General features: G+C 44.1%; 1 protein-coding gene across 1 annotated transcript in view; it reads right to left on the bottom strand.

Annotated features, from left to right (window-relative positions):
- Positions 1 to 18,559, bottom strand: part of NRP1 (neuropilin 1) — a 140,204-nt gene that overhangs the window by 62,033 nt on the left and 59,612 nt on the right. The window contains 2 exon segments of the mRNA XM_077304236.1: positions 642 to 797; positions 13,212 to 13,439. Coding sequence (XP_077160351.1) covers positions 642 to 797; positions 13,212 to 13,439 — 384 coding nt within the window.

Genomic DNA, 18,559 nt, shown 5'->3' with positions numbered 1-18,559 from the left:
AGGCCAGGACTCCCGCCAGTTCAGCCTGCCCACTGCCATGCCTAGTTGGATACTGGGTGTGTGTGCTAGGTAAACTCCGAGGTCAACATTGTATCAATACCATGATGTCACTTCTGGTATGACTCGGAAGTGATGTCATGTGTCAAGCAATGTGTTGGCATTCACCCCAAACCAGAGTTTGGGCCAAATGAGATCATGCCAGAATTGATGAATCACTGAATCACTGATGACATCACAGCAGAAGTCTTCCACTAGCTGTATGCCTTGGCTTGGCAACCCTAACACAATGTCACATAATAGATGTCTTTGCTCCATCCCACATGGCTTTTGTCTATGCAGGTCTCATGCGTCCCAACACAGTCTTTTTGGTAGTCCAAGTGAACTCCTTCCTCCTTTCCCCATATGGTTGGATTGAGCCTATTGTCTAGTTATGCTGTTTTCTGTTTCTGCTTTTTAGGGAAGCAAACTTGAGAGGAAATGCCTTTTTCTTGCATTGATAACCAAAGGGTAGCTGCTTTAAAAATAGACCGCGTCCTTATTTCTCTAAGGTTTCTTTCAATATTTCATGTGGCACCCAGCAGGGGAGGAGACACGACTGAAAACAATCAACGCCAAGCGCTGCAGGATGGATAAACACTGACCTTCCGACACACTGTTCTGCAAGACGGTGTAGTTGGCAGAAAAGCCTTCTTTTGCTATTGCGCTGTCAGTGTAGAAAACCAGGGAAAGAATGCCAGTTGAAGAGCGCACACGGCCTGGTGTATTCTGCCCACAATATCGGCCTATGTGAGGGCCAACTGAAATGGGGGGGGGGGAAGAGAAAACAATGGTGAAGTACATTTCTTGCGCAACAGTCGACAATGACTACAGGCTATATAGACCCCTGAAGAGTGGGCTTCACAGGAAACAGCAAGCGTCCTGCAATGGTGATATGTCATCCTAGCCTGCCATAAAATTATTGCTCTTAATGCAACTTTTGGAAAACATATAAGCGTCCAGGGCGTGTCCTTTTTATGAATACGATTTCTGATCAATAAGCCACGTGCTTAGAAGCACCAAGGAGTGCTGATAACAAGTAGTATTCATTAGGTAAAGGTAAAGGTATCCCCTGTGCAAGCACCGAGTCATGTCTGACCCTTGGGGTGACGCCCTCCAGCGTTTTCATGGCAGACTCAATACGGGGTGGTTTGCCAGTGCCGTCCCCAGTCATGACCGTTTACCCCCCAGCAAGCTGGGTACTCATTTTACCGACCTCGGAAGGATGGAAGGCTGAGTCAACCTTGAGCCGGCTGCTGGGATTGAACTCCCAACTCCTTATTGGGAGGAAAACATGCAATCAATATCCAAATAAATTTAACAATTTCTTGTAGTAAGGTGACCTCAAAGCAAATTATACACAGACAGCTTGATATCCTATATGCATATATACACAGATATATGAAGATGTGATGGTGCTTTGCTATACCCAACCTTTTCAAGCAAGCACAAATGGGCATTTACGGGATGTCCCTTTAAACTGGTGTGTTGACATGTATTTTTGTCCTAAGAGGTTGCCCTTCTATTGTTTGCTTTCTGTCTACATCCTCTGGACTGGCGACTGTAGCTCTGTAGGATACTGTAAAGATTTTACACTCATTCAGTGACCTCCGGTGTTAGCAGGGCAAGCTGCTGTGGATTCTTTAGTAAATGCAGAGAAATGCCTTGGATGGTTGCAGCCAGCCATTAAGCTAGGCCTTCCCCGTTTGAGCTTTCAACAGCTTCAGCCTGCTCCTTCCCCCACTTCGCTCACACTGTGGCCTGTGCCACCAAGGAAATAATTCACGCCGAATATAAATATTTCCTCCTCATTACGATAATATCCCTCTGAGGGATTCACCGGAGATATACGCCAACAAAGTAGCCTCAAGAAGTTTAAGAACAACAAATCTTTTTGCTAGTAAAAAATCTATAACAGGGTTGGCTACAGTTTCTAAGCTTAAGAGCCTTACCACAATTTCCTTGTGGCTAAGAGCCAAAACACACACAGGCTCGACTTCCCAGCCATTCGCTTCCCCCCATTCGTCCTACATCAGCATTCATTGCCCCCATGCTCTCACACTGCGGCCTAGAAGGGTTTAATTATGCTTGGGATTGCACTGTCGGTATCTTTCTCTTAGTTCTATCACCTTCTAACACACTAATGTGTGACTCCTCCCAAATGGGCGGAACCTTTTATGTTTAGGCTAGAAGCCTAGGCAGGACATCTGGTGCTGCTTAGGAGAGATCTTCACAGCGATGACACAATAGATGCTACGAAATCTGCATGTAATCATTGCTAGGACCGAGATACTCTGTCAGCGTGTTTCTCCATCGCCTCATGCAAACAATGTAAGAATTGTCAGTGTTCCTGACCTACTGTGGTGGCAACCACCCTATATTTTTTTGTCCAAAATACTTGGTGAGTCTGATTTTTGATGGCGGCTAGTCGTCCATTTTCTGGCTTTATTACTTCATGTTATGGGATCTGGAGTTATTGCAACTCACTGTTTCACAATGCTGTCCTATGTGGCGTTGCTCTAGTCCAGCCTTTCTTGACCTTTTTATCACTGAGAAGCCCCCAAATCGTCCTTCAGACTTTGAGAAACCCCGGAAGGTATGCCAGCAGGCCACACCTCCCTGCCACACCCCTAGAAATCACATGTCATCAGAAGTGACATCAGATTGTTGCCCCCCGATGCCAGAAATGGCACAGTGGCCACTGACACTCCATATATCCCATCACACCCCACCCCCGTGCAGTTAAGTTAAAATGAGAGTACTACTATGTGTGATGTGCCTCAGTCAGCAAGGATTTTTATGACCAGAGCCTGTCCCTTTCGACCCCCTCCAGGCCTATCACTGACCACTGGGGAGTTCAACATAGCCATATATGGTCATATTGTCCCCCAATTTTTTAAATCTTAAAAAAAATTAATTCAGTCCCACCCAATTGGCGAAAACCTTCTACGGTCCTCAAGAAACCTCTACTGAAAAATCCTACTCTACTCTTAAGCCCATCACAATAAATCCATCTAGTACTTTTTCTTTTATTCCATCTGTTCTCCAGGGAACTCAAAGAGGTACACATATATAACCTGTTTTATAAGACTGTTGTGCAAACAAAATGGAGGGGAGGAGAATAATGTGTGCTGTCTTGAGCTCCTTGGAGGGAGGGCAGGATACCTCCCCCCCCCATAAAGAGTAGGGCTCTTGCAATAAATTGTCTAGAATTTTTCACAACAGGTGTTTCCTCACCTGCTTAGACATTAACTATTGCAATTAAGTGCAGGATATAAGAGGCAGAATGCTAATCTCACTGTGGTACTCTAGTCTGCGACACATATCTCAGATTCATTTATGCCCCACCTTTTTCCATAATGGTGACCCCAAGCAATTTACATGGTTCTTCTCTATTTTATCCTCAGAGACTGCAATGGGCCCAAAATCACCCAGCAAGCTTCTACGGCAAGGTATTGCTTGATCCTGGGTCTCCCCCAGTATTCTTTAGTCTTCCTGCCACAACTGCTGTTCTTATAAAGGCTCTAGCCTTGTCCTTGGCCAGCGAAATTTGGATTATGAACATTGACTGGGATTGCCAGGTTGTTGTAAATTAGCATTTTGGCTAGCTCCATGTCCTCTATAGCGTTTCTGCCCTGTTTGTTGATTGTCCTGGGTAAATGGTTGGCCATTGTGCGCAACAGCTTGACAGAATACTTGGACCAGTAGTCTGATCCAGCAGGATTCTCCTTATGTCCTTATGGCACTGGGGATGCTTCCAACTGCAAGGATTTTCATGGGTGAGACGTACTGATTTGATGGACACGATACCTGCATGGTGCACTATGTAACTGCTATGTTTCTCAGTGCAGATGCTGGCATGCACAACAGGCTTGGCTGATACAGTCCAATGCAGAGATTATATCACATGTTCAGCCATTTCCCCTTTCTAATTTAGTTGGAAAGATCATGGAATGATGGCGCATGAGCTATGCCTTCTAACAAATCAGCCACCACAACGAGGAATGTATATTTGCATCATGAAATTGGATGACATTGATTTTCCTTTCCTATAGTAGGATACGAAAATCATGGGGGCAGGTTATAATGTGATATAGTATCTCCTCTGCTATTAAGATAATGTGGCCCAGCGTAATTTGTGTGGGTACTTTTGATTTAGCATGACTTTTATTGCAACCAGCTTTGTAGCTATTTTGCTGCAATCTGTTTGTTAGGATAATGGAATGGCCTTTCAGTATTCATTCTGAACTGCCCAACGTGCTATCAGTTCTAGATGGTCAACTTGTGTTTAAGCTCATTGAGCAGCACTGTTCAAGCTCATGATGAACCCTAAAATTAACATTGGTACACATCCATGTTCAGTGTTTTCTTAGTTTTCTGCTCTAAAATCACAGAGATAATTATTAAGGGATAGGACCACTGCTCAGTAGTAAATAATCTACTTATCTACCTATCTGAGGAATTGCTTGTTCTGAGGAATTGCCACAGGGCTCTTTGCTCTGCAGGTGCTAATCTTCTAGAGGTCCCAGGCTCTAAGGAGGATCACCTGGCCTCAAATGGGGCCAGGGGTTTTTGGGTTCTCGTTCTTCAGGGTCTGTAAGACAGAGCTCTTCCACCAGGTCTTTGGGTGAGGCCAGGACTTAAGATCAGTTAGGACTCTCCATGGGATAAGGTCCCTGCACTTACATTTGTGCATTCCATCTGGAGTAGCTATGGGAGAGGGATGAGATAATTGTTTTATACCAATCTTGCCGTTACTGTGAGGGGGTATGGTTATTAGCGGGTTTTATGGTTTTTACCCTATAACCCGCCACAAGTCTTTTTGAGCAGTAGTGGGATAGAAATCAATCAATCAATCAATCAATCAATCCTTAGTGTACAGGTGTTCCCAGGTTCAGTCCTTGGAAAACTTCTGTTGGTGAGATTAGACCAGTGATTTTACTCACTGTAATGAAGTTTCAGTTTCATGTTTTTATTAACAACAATTGCAGCTACTGCTGCTGTTGCTACTACTACTACAGCTAGCTAATTTAGATTCACATTCCAAAGACCAGGACCTGAGAAAGATGGGGTTCCTCTCTGTGTGACTTGGCTGGAGAAGGATGAAATGCCAACGTTTTCTCTGGTTTTGAATGCAGCATTTCCATATGTTACACCTGTCCCTATTTACTGGTCAGTCCCTGATAAATCATGGCTTATTTTTGGTTTTGGGGGAGATTTAGAAGATGTTGTCTTAGTTACTTTTTTCATTCTTCAGGTTTCTACCTCCTCCCTCGAGCGAGGCTGAACCCAGATGATTATACCTAACAGGGCCAGGAACATCTTGACTCGAGCACAGATGCGTGAAAATGCATACCCCAAAAACTTCCCTTCCTCAGTAATTGCTCGTCCAGGTAGTAAAAGTTGGGGAATGCCTTTGAGTTGCAGCTAGGCTATAAATGCAACCAGATGCCAGATCCACTGTGAGATGAGCCCTTCTGTTGAGCACAGTTACATTTATTTTTAAAAAAGTCAAATGTTACATTTGGTTTACTAACACAGCATGTCTTGGAAGCAGGAGCAGGAGAGGCCATTGCAGACTCAATGTCAAGCACCCAACGGAGAGCCTTATTCATCGAATAACTGGGGAGGGCGGGGGGAGATGGAAAGAGCTCATGCAGCGCTCCTTGCAAGTAAGAACAGAGGTGTCACATGAGCTCAAGTACATCCCTGTCTCCTACCAAAACCCATTGGAGGTGTGATCTCTTGTAAAAAGTCTTTGGTTGCCTTAGCGGTACCTTCACGTTCATAAACACCAGATTTTACACATAGTTCTCAGCAACAGCTGAGAGGGAACTGATATTCTAGCTGTGTGCTAGAGAGGCAGTCTATTCTAAGTTGGATTCTGATTTGGATGCTGGCTCAGAGGGCAGACCATCCACTCTGAGGAGAAACTCGAGTTAGAAGACTGAGTTTTCTATTGACAGCTAATTCACACAGGGCAGATATTTGACAGTGGGAATTTGGGCAGTGAGGTGTGAACTCCAATTTGGGTCAAATGGGAAGGACAATCCTTCTAAGGAGAGAAGGAGGATCCCTGCCCAGTTAAAAAGGGGGAGATCTGGGTAGTATGTTTCCTCAGGTGTGTGTGTGAATAAGTGATTCAGACTCCTCAGTAAGCAGTAGGATACTGGTGCATCTAGGAGGAGGGTAGGTGGTGATACTAGGAAAGAATGCCATCTTTTCAGGAGCCCAGGGCATTCAGGAGAACTTAATAATACAAAGATAAAAGAAAGGCAGACATGTTTTAGGAAAGACACGGTAATGAAGCCTCCTAGGTTAAAAGAATTCTCAACACCTGAAAGAAAAGCCCATGAACTCCTAAGAAAAGCCTGTAACTAAGAATTTGGAATTGTAAATTATTTGATTTATATAAAAAAAGTTTGATTACTCATTCCAACTTCCCTATTTTTTGTAAAAAAAAATTTAAAATGTGTATGTGGTTTAAAAACACCCAAATTTTAAAAAGGGTCATAAGAAGGGCTCTACAACTCCCCCCGCCCCCAAAGGTTGCTCTGAATAAAGCCCCAAAGATTTAATAGTAACACGATGGGTCGTTTTTATAATAAAGAAACCGTGCTACAAGGGCTACTCAGCCCATAAGGGAACGACTTTTCATTTTGGAGGGAAAATTTATCTCAGAGTGGGAAAGGGTGTACAAGTAACTATTATACAGAGCCAAGTGATGCCTGAATTTCAGCCAGAATTGCTGGGGCTTGGCTCTGCTTGCTGTTGGCCACAATGGGCAGTAGCCCACCCAAACATTTCCCTGTAATGCAAATGGCCAGTCCACCCCTTGGTGCTGAAACCTAGAATGGGACCGGCAGTATATGTTGTGTGATGTCTAGGAACGATTATGCATGGGCAGGTAAAGGTGGGCTAGCACCTGCATGCCAACAGGCCTAATCCTTGCTTATGCATATAACAGGGAAATTTGGAAGGAAAAGAAGGAGACGTTCCCTAGCAATGTTTGGCATCATGTTTACTGGGCTGCTTTATATGGTCTCCCCAAACCACAGAAAGGGTCTCTCAGCTTTTATAGGGGCCAGAGGGGCTTGCTGATTTGTGACCCCCTTTAACGTTGCCCTTTGCAAAATGGCTATTTAGGATTGTGTGCAAGGCTTGTACTGGACTAATTGCCATTCAGTCTTTACCATTGTGTTGCCCCCACCCACTTCTGTCCGATGGGCAAACATCTGTGCCTTTTCTCCTTTCCATTAGGTCCTTTGATCACTGCAGCCGCTGACCTTAATGAGGAAGAGAACAGAAGCCATGGCCCTACCATACTGTGGCACGTATTCTGAGTCACCCCCTCCCCATTTCCTGCAAGGAAGCTTCCTTGGAGATAACCCACAGAAGGGTTTTAAGCGCATTTTTAGATTCAGTGTGACCGGCAGCCTTATTATTCTCCTAAAAGATACACTTTGTAATTTTAAATTTCTCTTCTTGGGAATATTGCTTCTAGATATCGCAGTGGTATTCTCATCTCTCGCTGCTTAAAAAAAAGAAAAAAAAAGCACCAGCAGGCGAAAGTTATAACAATATAAAGAGGTATTGAAATTTCTTTCGCAATTTGTAAGGCTTTGCCTACTGAGCTAATGTAATATTGATTTGACCTGAACTGGGTGAAAGAGAGGTTTTTAGCTTTTTCCTATATAAATACAGAGCATACTTAGATTTCTCTCCTTTAATTTTCAATTTCAGGCTTCCAGACCTGAGAATGACAATAAATTACTTAATAACGTGTAAAAGGCACCCACGCTAAATTGTTCACTGTGCAGAAAACATTCTTGACCAATAATTCACCCGATTATATGACTACCTGCTTAGCTAGGAAATGTCAGTCTTTCTTGAAGCCTCCTATTAATCTTTCTTTGCCTTGTAATTTGTGAGCTAAGGGTCAAATGGATTTCAACATAGCAAATTTACTCTTGGCTGCTTAAACTGGAATTATAGAGTGGCTGGAACCCATTTGGAGTCACTGATAGAAAGTATTGCATTTTATGACTCTCAATATTTGGAATTGTTCTGACAGCTTCAGCCCAGCACTGGATGATTGAGTGATTTTGTGCTTCCCCACCCACCCCTGCAAAAAATACCTAAGAAGGGATTAAAATCATGGCAAGAATATGAACCTGTAACACACATGTGCGCACACACACACACACATGCGAACGCACACTCACGCACACAAACCTGTTTGTGTTTTTCATCATTTGTTCTGAGAGAATTCATTAGCTAACTACCTTCAGTGTACAAATGTAATACAGCCAGAGGTAAGCTCCATTGATTTCAGCGCAGATTTATACACATGCTAACTTCTCCCATTGAAATTAGCGGATGGAAGTTCTTAGGGGAGCATACTGCTCTCTGTGTGCAAAGGTTCCCCGATATCTTCTAGGGACAATAAATTACTCTAGGAGATGCTGAGTGAATGAGGAGTACTGTCCTTCTTGGAAGTAGTACCATGATGTGCTTTCCATGAAATAGATCCAGGCTGGGCAAAACACCCCTTTTATTCCAGGAAGTTATTAAACAAATCCCATATGCAGAATATTCTTTCTGGCCCCTACACACTCTATAATACATATGTATATATGCAACAGTTGGGCTAAAGTAGGTTTTATTACATTACACCTGAACCACATTTTCCCAGTGCTTTAGGAAGAGTTCCCAGATGGGGTCAACATCCCCAGACGCCTGGGTTGTCACCTCTGGGTTGGGAAATATCTGGAGGATATTGGGCAGAACCTGAGGTGGGCAGGGTTTTGGGAAGGCAGGGTCTCCAATGGGGCAAAAGGCCATAAAAGCCACCTTTCAAAGCAGCCAGTGTCTTCAGGTGAACTGATTTCTGTTACTCCCAGGAGATCTCCAGCCACTACCCCAAAGTTGGCAACCCTACCAGATGCACTCTTCCTTGTTTACTGCAAGAAGTGGACCATCACCACTGTGACCCCAAACTCATCAGCATACAAGTTCAAATGATGCCGCCAGCACTAAGGGAGATCTGGCCACAGTCCCCTGGGTGTGGTCAGCCACAAATGGGTAGGTCTCAGATGCCTCAGCATGCTAGCTTAACCTAGTTAAACTTCAAGCACTTAATCTACATGAATACCACTAATAGCTTGCTTAGGGCCTAACCCCCCCCCCTTTCCAAAATCAGGCATTTTTTAAAACAGCCAGCCCCTAAAGAACAATATAGAACAGGTGAAACAAATCCCATTCCGCGCCCAATGGTTAATGCACTTAGAAGTCAATTTCCTTGTTCTGCACAGGAAAATCCAGCCACAAAAGCACATTGAAAGTGCATTATCCTGCCTGTGTGGAAGCGCCACAGAACTCAAGAGTGCCACAAAAGGTAAGCTGGGTGTGTACTTTCACAGTGTAAGCCCACTGCATCTGCAGCATAATAGCGATTTCCCCCCACCAATGTCAATCTTCATGCTTTTCACCTGTTGGGCTTTATGGATTAAGCTACTGTTGAAGGTACCAGAGCTGGCAAGGTCCGTGTGGGTGCATGCAGAAAATCTGGAGTAAAAGATACTTAATGCACAATGAACTTAGTGGAGTCCCTGTAATACTGATCACTGACAAAGGTGCTTAAAACCCTGTACCATCATCTTGGGGCTTGAGTAAGCCTTCCATGGTTAAGATTCAAAGAAACATGGTGTGATGAAAATGCATCATTCATCACGCTGGCTCTGTGTGTTATGCCCTGATTTTTAACTCGGAAGTCATCAATGGCTGGCAGTCAGTCAGGCTACCCTAGCACATAACTTTTGCCTTTTGTGGAAGTATTTTTTTAAAAAAATGTCTCCCTCCTGCTCAGAAAAACTACACTCAACTCTTTTTGCTTCACTGTGTGGCTTTCATTTTCTCCCACCCCAAGGGATTCCTCGCTTGTTAAAGAGTTGTTTGGAAGATTTATGATTTATTGGACATATGCACAAGTTCTGAGACTGGGTAACAATATGCTCATTGTTCTTTTTTATTCCTAGGCAACAAAATTTAAAAGATCGTAACGTGCTATTAGAAAACATATACCCTGTTGGTTTGGTACCACTGCAGGTCTTTTAAGACAAAGAATTCCAGAAATGACGGGTGACTATCAAAAATACCTCTCTGTGTGTCTTCCTCACAGAGTGGAATTTAACACAAAAACTATTCTAGTTCAGACTTAACATTCATAGCAGCACATATGGGTTCCAGGAGTCTTTGAATCTTGGGTTCTGGCCTGAGCCATGTTTGAGGCTTGTCTTGGTGGCTTCTTTTAGACTCCTAGGCATCTCTGCTTGTGCATCTCTCTATGTCCCCACTGCCTGGCCTCAAAATACTGTTTTCTGCAAATATGAGTTTCATTTCTCCCCAATCTCAAACAAACAAAAATAAACCCTGCTCCCTGCACTGAGAAAGCTAGCACTGGAAGGAAAAAAGATAATCCTATTACATTATTACAAGTTAGATTTCATAGGCACAGAATTGTGGCATGGATTCCATATAAATGACCCTTTGAGCACATGGGAATGTGCTATAGCAATGCTTATTACAGAGACTGTGCCTAGAGAAAACTCAGTCTATCTCAATCACATATCAGGTGTCTTGTTCCCCTCCTTTAGCTTTTCAGGGCACTGCTGGATAAAAGGGTAGAACTGAGACGAGGAAGAGCTTCTTCTCTATCTCAGAGTGCTTTAGCCTTTTTGGAAAAGTCTCTGTCTAGCCGGATCCTCTCGCTTGCCTGAACCATCCCTATGCTTGTGAACAGCAGGCAACCCTACTAAACTCTGGACAGTACTTAGCCAGGAGTGGCTGGAGGATTTGTAGGCCCACAGCACCAGAGCTAGTTTAAGGATTTGCAGGGCCCTAGCAGAGTACAATTGAGGCAGGAGCAGCCAGATTTGGGGCAGAAAGGCCCCCGGCTGAGGAAAAAAGTGTCACCGAGTGCCCTTAAAGAGGGAAAAGGGAGAGTGGCTACAGCCCTGATCCGGGGGGGGGGGGACCTGAAAATGCCCTTAAAGAGGGAAAAGGAGGGACAAGAGTCACTACAGCCCTGATACTGGGGGCACCTGGAAATGTGGGGCCCATAGCATGTTCTACACATGCTATATGGATAAATTGGCCCTATATGGCCCTACACATACTATATGGATAAATTGTGTGATTTCCTATACCTTCCCAACCCACAGCAGACAATCCTAGTCCGAAAGGCATGAGTCCTAGATTTGGGGGAACCACGGTCCCCTTGAAAAGACACACTAGAACATCTACAGGTATAGCATCCCCCCCGGCTCTTTGAAGTTTTCCAGGGCTAAAAGTCTCCCATCCTTGGGTCGGCTGCCTTTGTAAAGAGAGCAGACCCCAAGAGATTTCTCATTACTCATTACTGTTCTTTAAAACGGACGCTATTCTTATTCCTGTCTTCATCCCAAGCCCTGTTTTAGTAGAACAAGCCGTCTGTTATTATGTCTTCTAGAGCAAATATTACATAACGATGACAAACGTACGCCTTACACATGTGAAATCAAGCGCGCTTTCAAAAAGAATCTGCCAAGTAAGTCGAAACAGGAATACATGTTTTTTAACTGTCACAACCCGGATTGCTACAGTTTAAACAAAAGACGTTTCAAATCCAAAGTTACGCTGGAACAATTACAGCACTTTCTTTTAATGGCTTCAATCCAGTCATTTTTTTCTTCTTGAACCCAGAAAATTAGTACTTTGGAGGGCAGAAACCTTGACACTAATCCCTTTGAAAATATATTTCAGATAATTTGGCTGATTGGTCTCTTTTCTCCACACATCAGCTAAAAGCAGAAGTTGTACAGGAATTAAAACTGGGAGGCCTTGAGCTGCAGAGCAAAGCCTATGATTAAATTTCCAAGCATAGTTAGAAAACCATTTCAGGACTGTTATAATAGACAAGCTGAATACTGGATAATCCTTCAGTCATTCTCTTGCCTCTTCCATTGTTACTTACTAGGAGGCAGCGGGACCATGAATCAGTGGTGGTGCATCTGGTTTGTATGAAGAAGGTCCCAGGTTCAAACCCCAGTTACAAGAATCAGGTAGTAGGTGAAGTGGGAGGGAAGGAAGAAAGGTGTAGCCTGATCCAATTAGATCTTGGAAGTTAAGCAGGATCAATAGCTGGAAGGAGGGACCACCAAGGAAGAAACTGCAGGGCAACAGGAAACTACCTCTGCTTCTCAGTTGGCTCAAAACCACCCTCGCTGGGGGCTCCATAAGCTGGCTACAACTAAATGACACTTTACAAAACGAAAGACCTCCCCCTGAGATCCTGAATATCTACTGGCTGTCACAGCAAACAATGCTGATCTTGATAGACCAATGGGCTGACTCAGCAGAGGTGTTTGGAGCGCCGTGATAAGCTGTTTAGCCCCCCAAACAAACTAGCACAAATGCTAAGTTGTACTGTGTGCACCCTGAGGGAAGTGCTCAACCCGAGAAAAACCCAGCGCTATGTTCCGCTAAGCCCATCACAACAGCAACAACAAACTACAGAAATCTCTCCAGTAAGTATAGAGGCAAAATAACGATATTTTACTAAAATAATATCATTTGAAGCTTTGAAGAAATCAATAAGGGTATGAATGCACACATGCCTCATGACAGAATATGGTACACAGGCGACAAAGCTGGGCCCAGAAACACAAGCCCTGTGTTGAATTCCACTTCACTGGCTAGCATCTATCTGAATTTCATTGGCTGCTGCTGATCGCAATGATCCATTCATTCATTCATTCATTCATTCATTCATTCATTCATTCATTCATTCATTCATTCATTCATTCATTCACAGCCTTCCTTTCCTGCTAAGACTGGAGGCTGATTATAGGGTATAAACCGGTGCAGTCAGCACAAAACAACCACTGGGCAATGCAATAGGACTGGGAATTATGAAATTAGAGCCAGACACAACTGTCAAACCCTTCAGACATATTCCACGTACAATACACTGAGCAATTACAGAGTATTCTTTTATCTCTTACTTATAACAGCCATTGCTAAAACCAAGCCAGGGCCCTTGTAACATGATATAAATGTGTGCTAGAAAACAACAACAATTGGCTCTATGTGGCATACTGTGGAATTTTACAGCTCATTCCCCCCTCCTCCTTTACCTTCAGCGAATCCATCCCAGATTTCTAATCTGTCGAAGCGGCAGAACATTCCCCCCGGAGGATTCGAATCCAGCTCCAGTTCAAAGCTTTCAAATTCCAGTATGATCTCAGACATCTTTGGTGCGAAGATAATGTAAGTGCATTCAAGGCCATTGGGATATTTTTCAGGGAATCCGGGTGATTTGATCACCCCGCTCATTGATGTAAAGTTTCTGGAGCATTCTGGTCCTGCGGAACAAAAGGAGCAAATAAAAACAATCTGCTGACTTCAGTGCGATTCCAGTTAGCTAAGAAAACAAATTAGGCCATTTTATCTTTCCAAACCGCAGACTGGCTTTTTGTTGGAGCACCTCACTTTAATCACCATATTAATCATCCGGCTAGCTTGTTCCTGTTATTGATAATTGATATTAAAATGTAATTCACATTTATTCCATGATCTCCATTTTTCAATTTGTAACGGAGTACTTTAGGCAAAGGAAGAGGGCGAGGGGAGAGAACTTGTTCCCGCTCCAAAGAAAGGGTAGGTGGAATGATGACAAAAATCACATCGGAACAAGGAAAAGCGTGAGCTGCAGAAATCTCAACAGCCCAGGGGAAATAATTATAGCCCCTTGAAGCTTAAATCTTTAAGTCTTAAAGTCGACAGCCTTTTATGGGTGAAATAGGACATTTTTTTTTTTTGCAAGGGAAGGGGAGTGAATTGGGGAGATGGAGCAGAGGTTTCGGATTCCTAGAGCCGTGACTCTGTAACTGTGCCAGATGTGACCTATGCCTTCTCGACAAACTAGATGTGAAAGGTAATTCGTACTCATACCAAGGGTGACTGGCTGGTTCTGAGCGGTGTTGACACAGGTGCAACAACAGAGCATTGCTGTTAGTGAAGACATGATAAACCGTGCTGTTACAGGCAGCGAGGCTGGAAACCAACTGATACCGATGTGGCTATGCTTCTTGGACCCACCACACCACTTGTGGCGTAGCCTCTGGTGTGCAACAAAAACAACGCTTGCATGCCAGAATAAGGGGCATTGGCCAATGTCTTACCTTGCTGTAGTCACACCAGAAGGTGGTTGATATCCACAAAACATCCCCCACCTTAATCTATCTCATTGCTGATCATGGGACTCATTTTCATAAAGTTGATGCTGTTTCTATTTTGCTAAGCGTTAATATAAGCCCACAGGGTTGGTTTTATTTGTCCTCCAGATTTGAGTCCAATGGCAACTTTAAATTGCATTGGACTCAAATTTCATTGTGCTGCTTCAGACCAATATAGCTATCCACATGAATCTACATTTGCCCTCATTAGCCACTCTCACTGTGGTCTGCACATGACCATTTATGCACTGGAGGTTTCATGCCAGGCTGCAGGCTGTAGTTTCAGTTGTGGCAGGTTGCCCCAGTTCTTCCTGCACCCATATGGGGGAGCATTTGGCCCGGTGTACATCATCCACCCCTGATTTGTGCTCCTGCACAGGAGCTGAGGCAGTGAAGTTCCCTGTGCATAAACGGTCCATGAGAAGGCTTTGGCACAAGTCTGGCTTCTGCTGGGCAAGGTATGGCAGTTGTAAACCAGGTATACATCAGGATGATGAAGTCGTCTGTCTCCTCAAGCCAGCGTGGCAAAGTGGCTTCTAATCTGGCAAGCTGGGTTTGATTCCCCATTCCTCCACATGCAGCCAACTGCGTGACCTTGGGCTCTGTCAAGTCTTGTCCTCACAGAGCAGTAATATCAGGGCTCTCTCAGCCTCACCTACCTCACCGGGTGGGGAGAGGAAAGGAAAAGCAATTGTAAGCCGCTTTGAGACGCCTTCAGGCAGCGAAAAGTAGGGTATAAAAAACAACTCTTCTTCTTCAATTAGTGGGTTGCACAATCAGATCAGCATGGGAATGAAAGTCTACCTCCACATGTTGACATAAATAGGTTATCTATATGCAGATTTCAGTATTGTTTGTGCAATGCCGAAAGACTGCTTTTTCATTCAAATATGCATTGACATGTACGCCTGTTTTAAATACAGTGTTCCTGATATGTGTGCAGAAGCCAGGCCTCTGTGCACCAATTTTGTGCACTGGACTGCAGTTATATCTTTGGCCAGGGGTAGTCAAACTGCGGCCCTCCAGATGTCCATGGACTACAATTCCCATGAGCTGCTGCTGGCAGGGGCTTATGGGAATTGTAGTCCATGGACATCTGGAGGGCCGCAGTTTGACCACCCTGTCTTTGGCAATAGACCCCCCCAAAACAAACAAACAAACAAACATTCACACAAGAATACAGACTGAGGATCAAACTATGGTACATGTTCTACCATGTGTAAGTCTGCCTTAGGGACCCACAGCCATCTTACAGGTCAGAATTCCATAAAATATGTGCATGCGAAGATTCATGGCACATGAAGCCCCCCCCTCATGGCCAAATACCGCCTCTGGTGCCATACGGAAAACGGCATGGGAGGGGAGAAGCAGGAGTTCCCCCTGTACCCATAACGTGGCCTTGATCTGTATTGGCCCCCTCTGGCTTCTCCTTGGAAGTCTCCTTGGGAATTCATAGCTGCAATATGGCCAAGGTCTACCTGCGCACATTATAACATGCAGTTTGGCCCTAAGTTCTATTATTTTTGTGCAATTATGCAATAGAAGGAAGTTATTTATTTATAAAACTGGTTGTTGCTCTTGGCACGGTTTGTAATCTGAATTGAAGAAAGAATAAGATTCTCAGGCCAATAAGATTCTCATAAACCTGACTGGTAACCAGTCCAGAGTGGTATAAATTAATTGTACAACATCCTGTAGGGAGATAGTAGAGGGCGTATCTTCTGGGGACCAGGAGGTGGGCCTAAGACTGTGAGGAGTCAGGAGGTGCAGGAGGCGGGGCTTGTAGATTTCCATTAAGAGCCTCTTACATTTTCTCCTATAATTGAGCACTTGATTTTAATTGACAGCTGGGATCTTATTGCCACATTTGCTGCACTTTATGATTTGCAGAGCTTTGCCAGCCTTTTCTTGTTTGACTTCCAAGAGCTGAAAGGAAGTTCCTTTTTCCCCATTTTCCAAATGGGAAACTTTGAGTGTGATTCCCAAAGCTGCCTGCTCTGTGAATGTTTGGTTGAGTTATTTTCTGCCTTTGTAATTCCAGAAAGATGCATAAGGAACTAGCAATTGTTCCTTGGAGCTTTCTGAGTGATTTCTCTGCAGGCTGCATGGGCATGAAACACAACACTGTTAGGGTTTCATTTTGGGTGGCCCTGGAAAATACAAATGCATCTAGAGTGAAGTATTAAGCCCTCGGATGAAATGCTTTGAAAACATGATCCAGTATTACACCTTGGCTCACCTTACTCCTCTATTCTATTCTAACTGCAAAATATGGATTATGCTATTAAATGGCCAATGAGCCTCTTGTGGCACAGAGTGGTAAGGCAGCCGTCTGAAAGCTTTGCCCATGAGGCTGGGAGTTCGATCCCAGCAGCCGGCTCAAGGTTGACTCAGCCTTCCATCCTTCCGAGGTCGGTAAAATGAGTACCCAGCTTGCTGGGGGGTAAACGGTAATGACTGGGGAAGGCACTGGCAAACCACCCCGTATTGAGTCTGCCATGAAAACACTACAGGGCATCACCGCAAGGGTCAGACATGACCTGGTGCTTGCACAGGGGGTACCTTTACCTTTTAATAAATGGCCAAAGGATCCATAGATGAAGGATCTGCACATCTTAAAAGGAATTGCATCAAAAGTGTTGTCTTTGGAACTCAGAATGAATGAATTAGAAAGTTGTAGAGGCCTGATGTGTTGAAATATGGCGGGAGTGGCTAATGGGAGAAGGCTTGCAGATGTTCCAGTGGGTCATTCTCATGTGAAGTATAACATATATGCAGCGCCCAAGTCTCGGTGTAGTCTAGCCGCAATTAACAGTACAGATTTATTTTAATGTCCTCGGACAGGAATGACTCTGCACTGAATTGCACTGTAAGAAGCGTATTAACCGGTGTGTGCGGTTTGGCCCTAAGTCTGGGAGCATGTGGTAGTAGTAGTACTCAGCAGGGGAAATGTGAAATCATGCCATAGTTAGGCCTATGGAACCTTGCTCCTGCCAAATATACCTTCTGCCAGTTCCAGAGTGGCATCTGTGCTATGGGGAGTCACTTATGCTATATGACATTTCCAAAAATCTAGCTTTATAGTAATGGAATACTAAGCAGACTTATACCCTTCTAGGGTATAAGAATGGAAGTGCACAGAACTGTACTGTGAATTTTGACCTTGCCAGCCCAATGAAGGTTCTAGGTCCAAGCCATTGGGTCATACCTGGAAGGAAAACAACCCGGTCATGGTCACTTGCATTACTTTATCCCTAAAGACAGATCCAAGTGGGTAGCTGGGTTGGTCTGAAGCAGCACAACAAAAATAGAGTCCAAGAGCACCTTTAAGACCCAAAAAGATTTATTCAAGGCGTGAGTCTGAGGAAGAGTGCCTGCACTCGAAAGCTCACGCCTTGAATAAATCTTTGTTGGTCTTAAAGGTGCGATTGGACTCTGTTTTTGTTTTCCCCTAAAGGTTTAACTACATGTATTAGATACATATTTTTGAGCTGCATAATTGTATAAATCCAGTGTTAGCCTAGATACACTGAAAATGTTCAAGGGGAAAAATGGAGATGTGAGGTTTGTGTTTTCACAGCAACGACAGTTCTTAGACCACACATGCACATGTAATCCCCCCCCCCCAATCCATGTACACGATGATATCATTTCAGCTTTGATATACAGTGCAAGTGGCAAAAAGGTGAGTCAGAATTACTCGGAGAGCTGTAACGCTGGAATGTCTGACTCTGGTGGGCATATATTCTCATGTACAACATTGCCCTCATGTCTGACTTTCAGAGAGAGAGATTTAAATGACCGCACAAGGAAATAAATCCAAAGGAGCTGCTGTGTTGCCACGAAACTATCAAGGGGAGGGGGAAAAAAAAGGGCCTCGTGGAAAAATGTTCATTTTTGCAAACAGCTTGTCTGACAGCTCTTTCAATCCTTCTCCCATTGCTTGAAAGCACAAGGCTTAATTGGCAAGGCACTGAAACGCCAGTCCCTAAGAGTCTAAATGCTTGTGGGGGGCAGGGCGGGGGGGGAGAGGGTTGTTGTTGTAAAAGGAAAACCTTTGTTCATATAAAAGTTAACACCCTGGGGGTTTACGTTATTCATTAATTATCTAGTTTTGGTTAGAGAGCCCTCCTGGCTTCTGAATGTGCGATTCATCACTCTGCCTCCAAGTATCGCTGAGCCTGGTGCCAAAGAGTGATCTCACTACTTACACAGCGGCCTGTTACAAACCAAGGGAATTGGCCAAA

This window comes from Paroedura picta, chromosome 11, assembly GCF_049243985.1.
Source record: "Paroedura picta isolate Pp20150507F chromosome 11, Ppicta_v3.0, whole genome shotgun sequence".
NCBI classification, from domain to species: Eukaryota; Metazoa; Chordata; class Lepidosauria; order Squamata; family Gekkonidae; genus Paroedura; species Paroedura picta.
The sequence above is the reverse complement of the archived record's forward strand: the minus strand, read 5'-3'. Positions and strand labels throughout refer to the sequence as shown.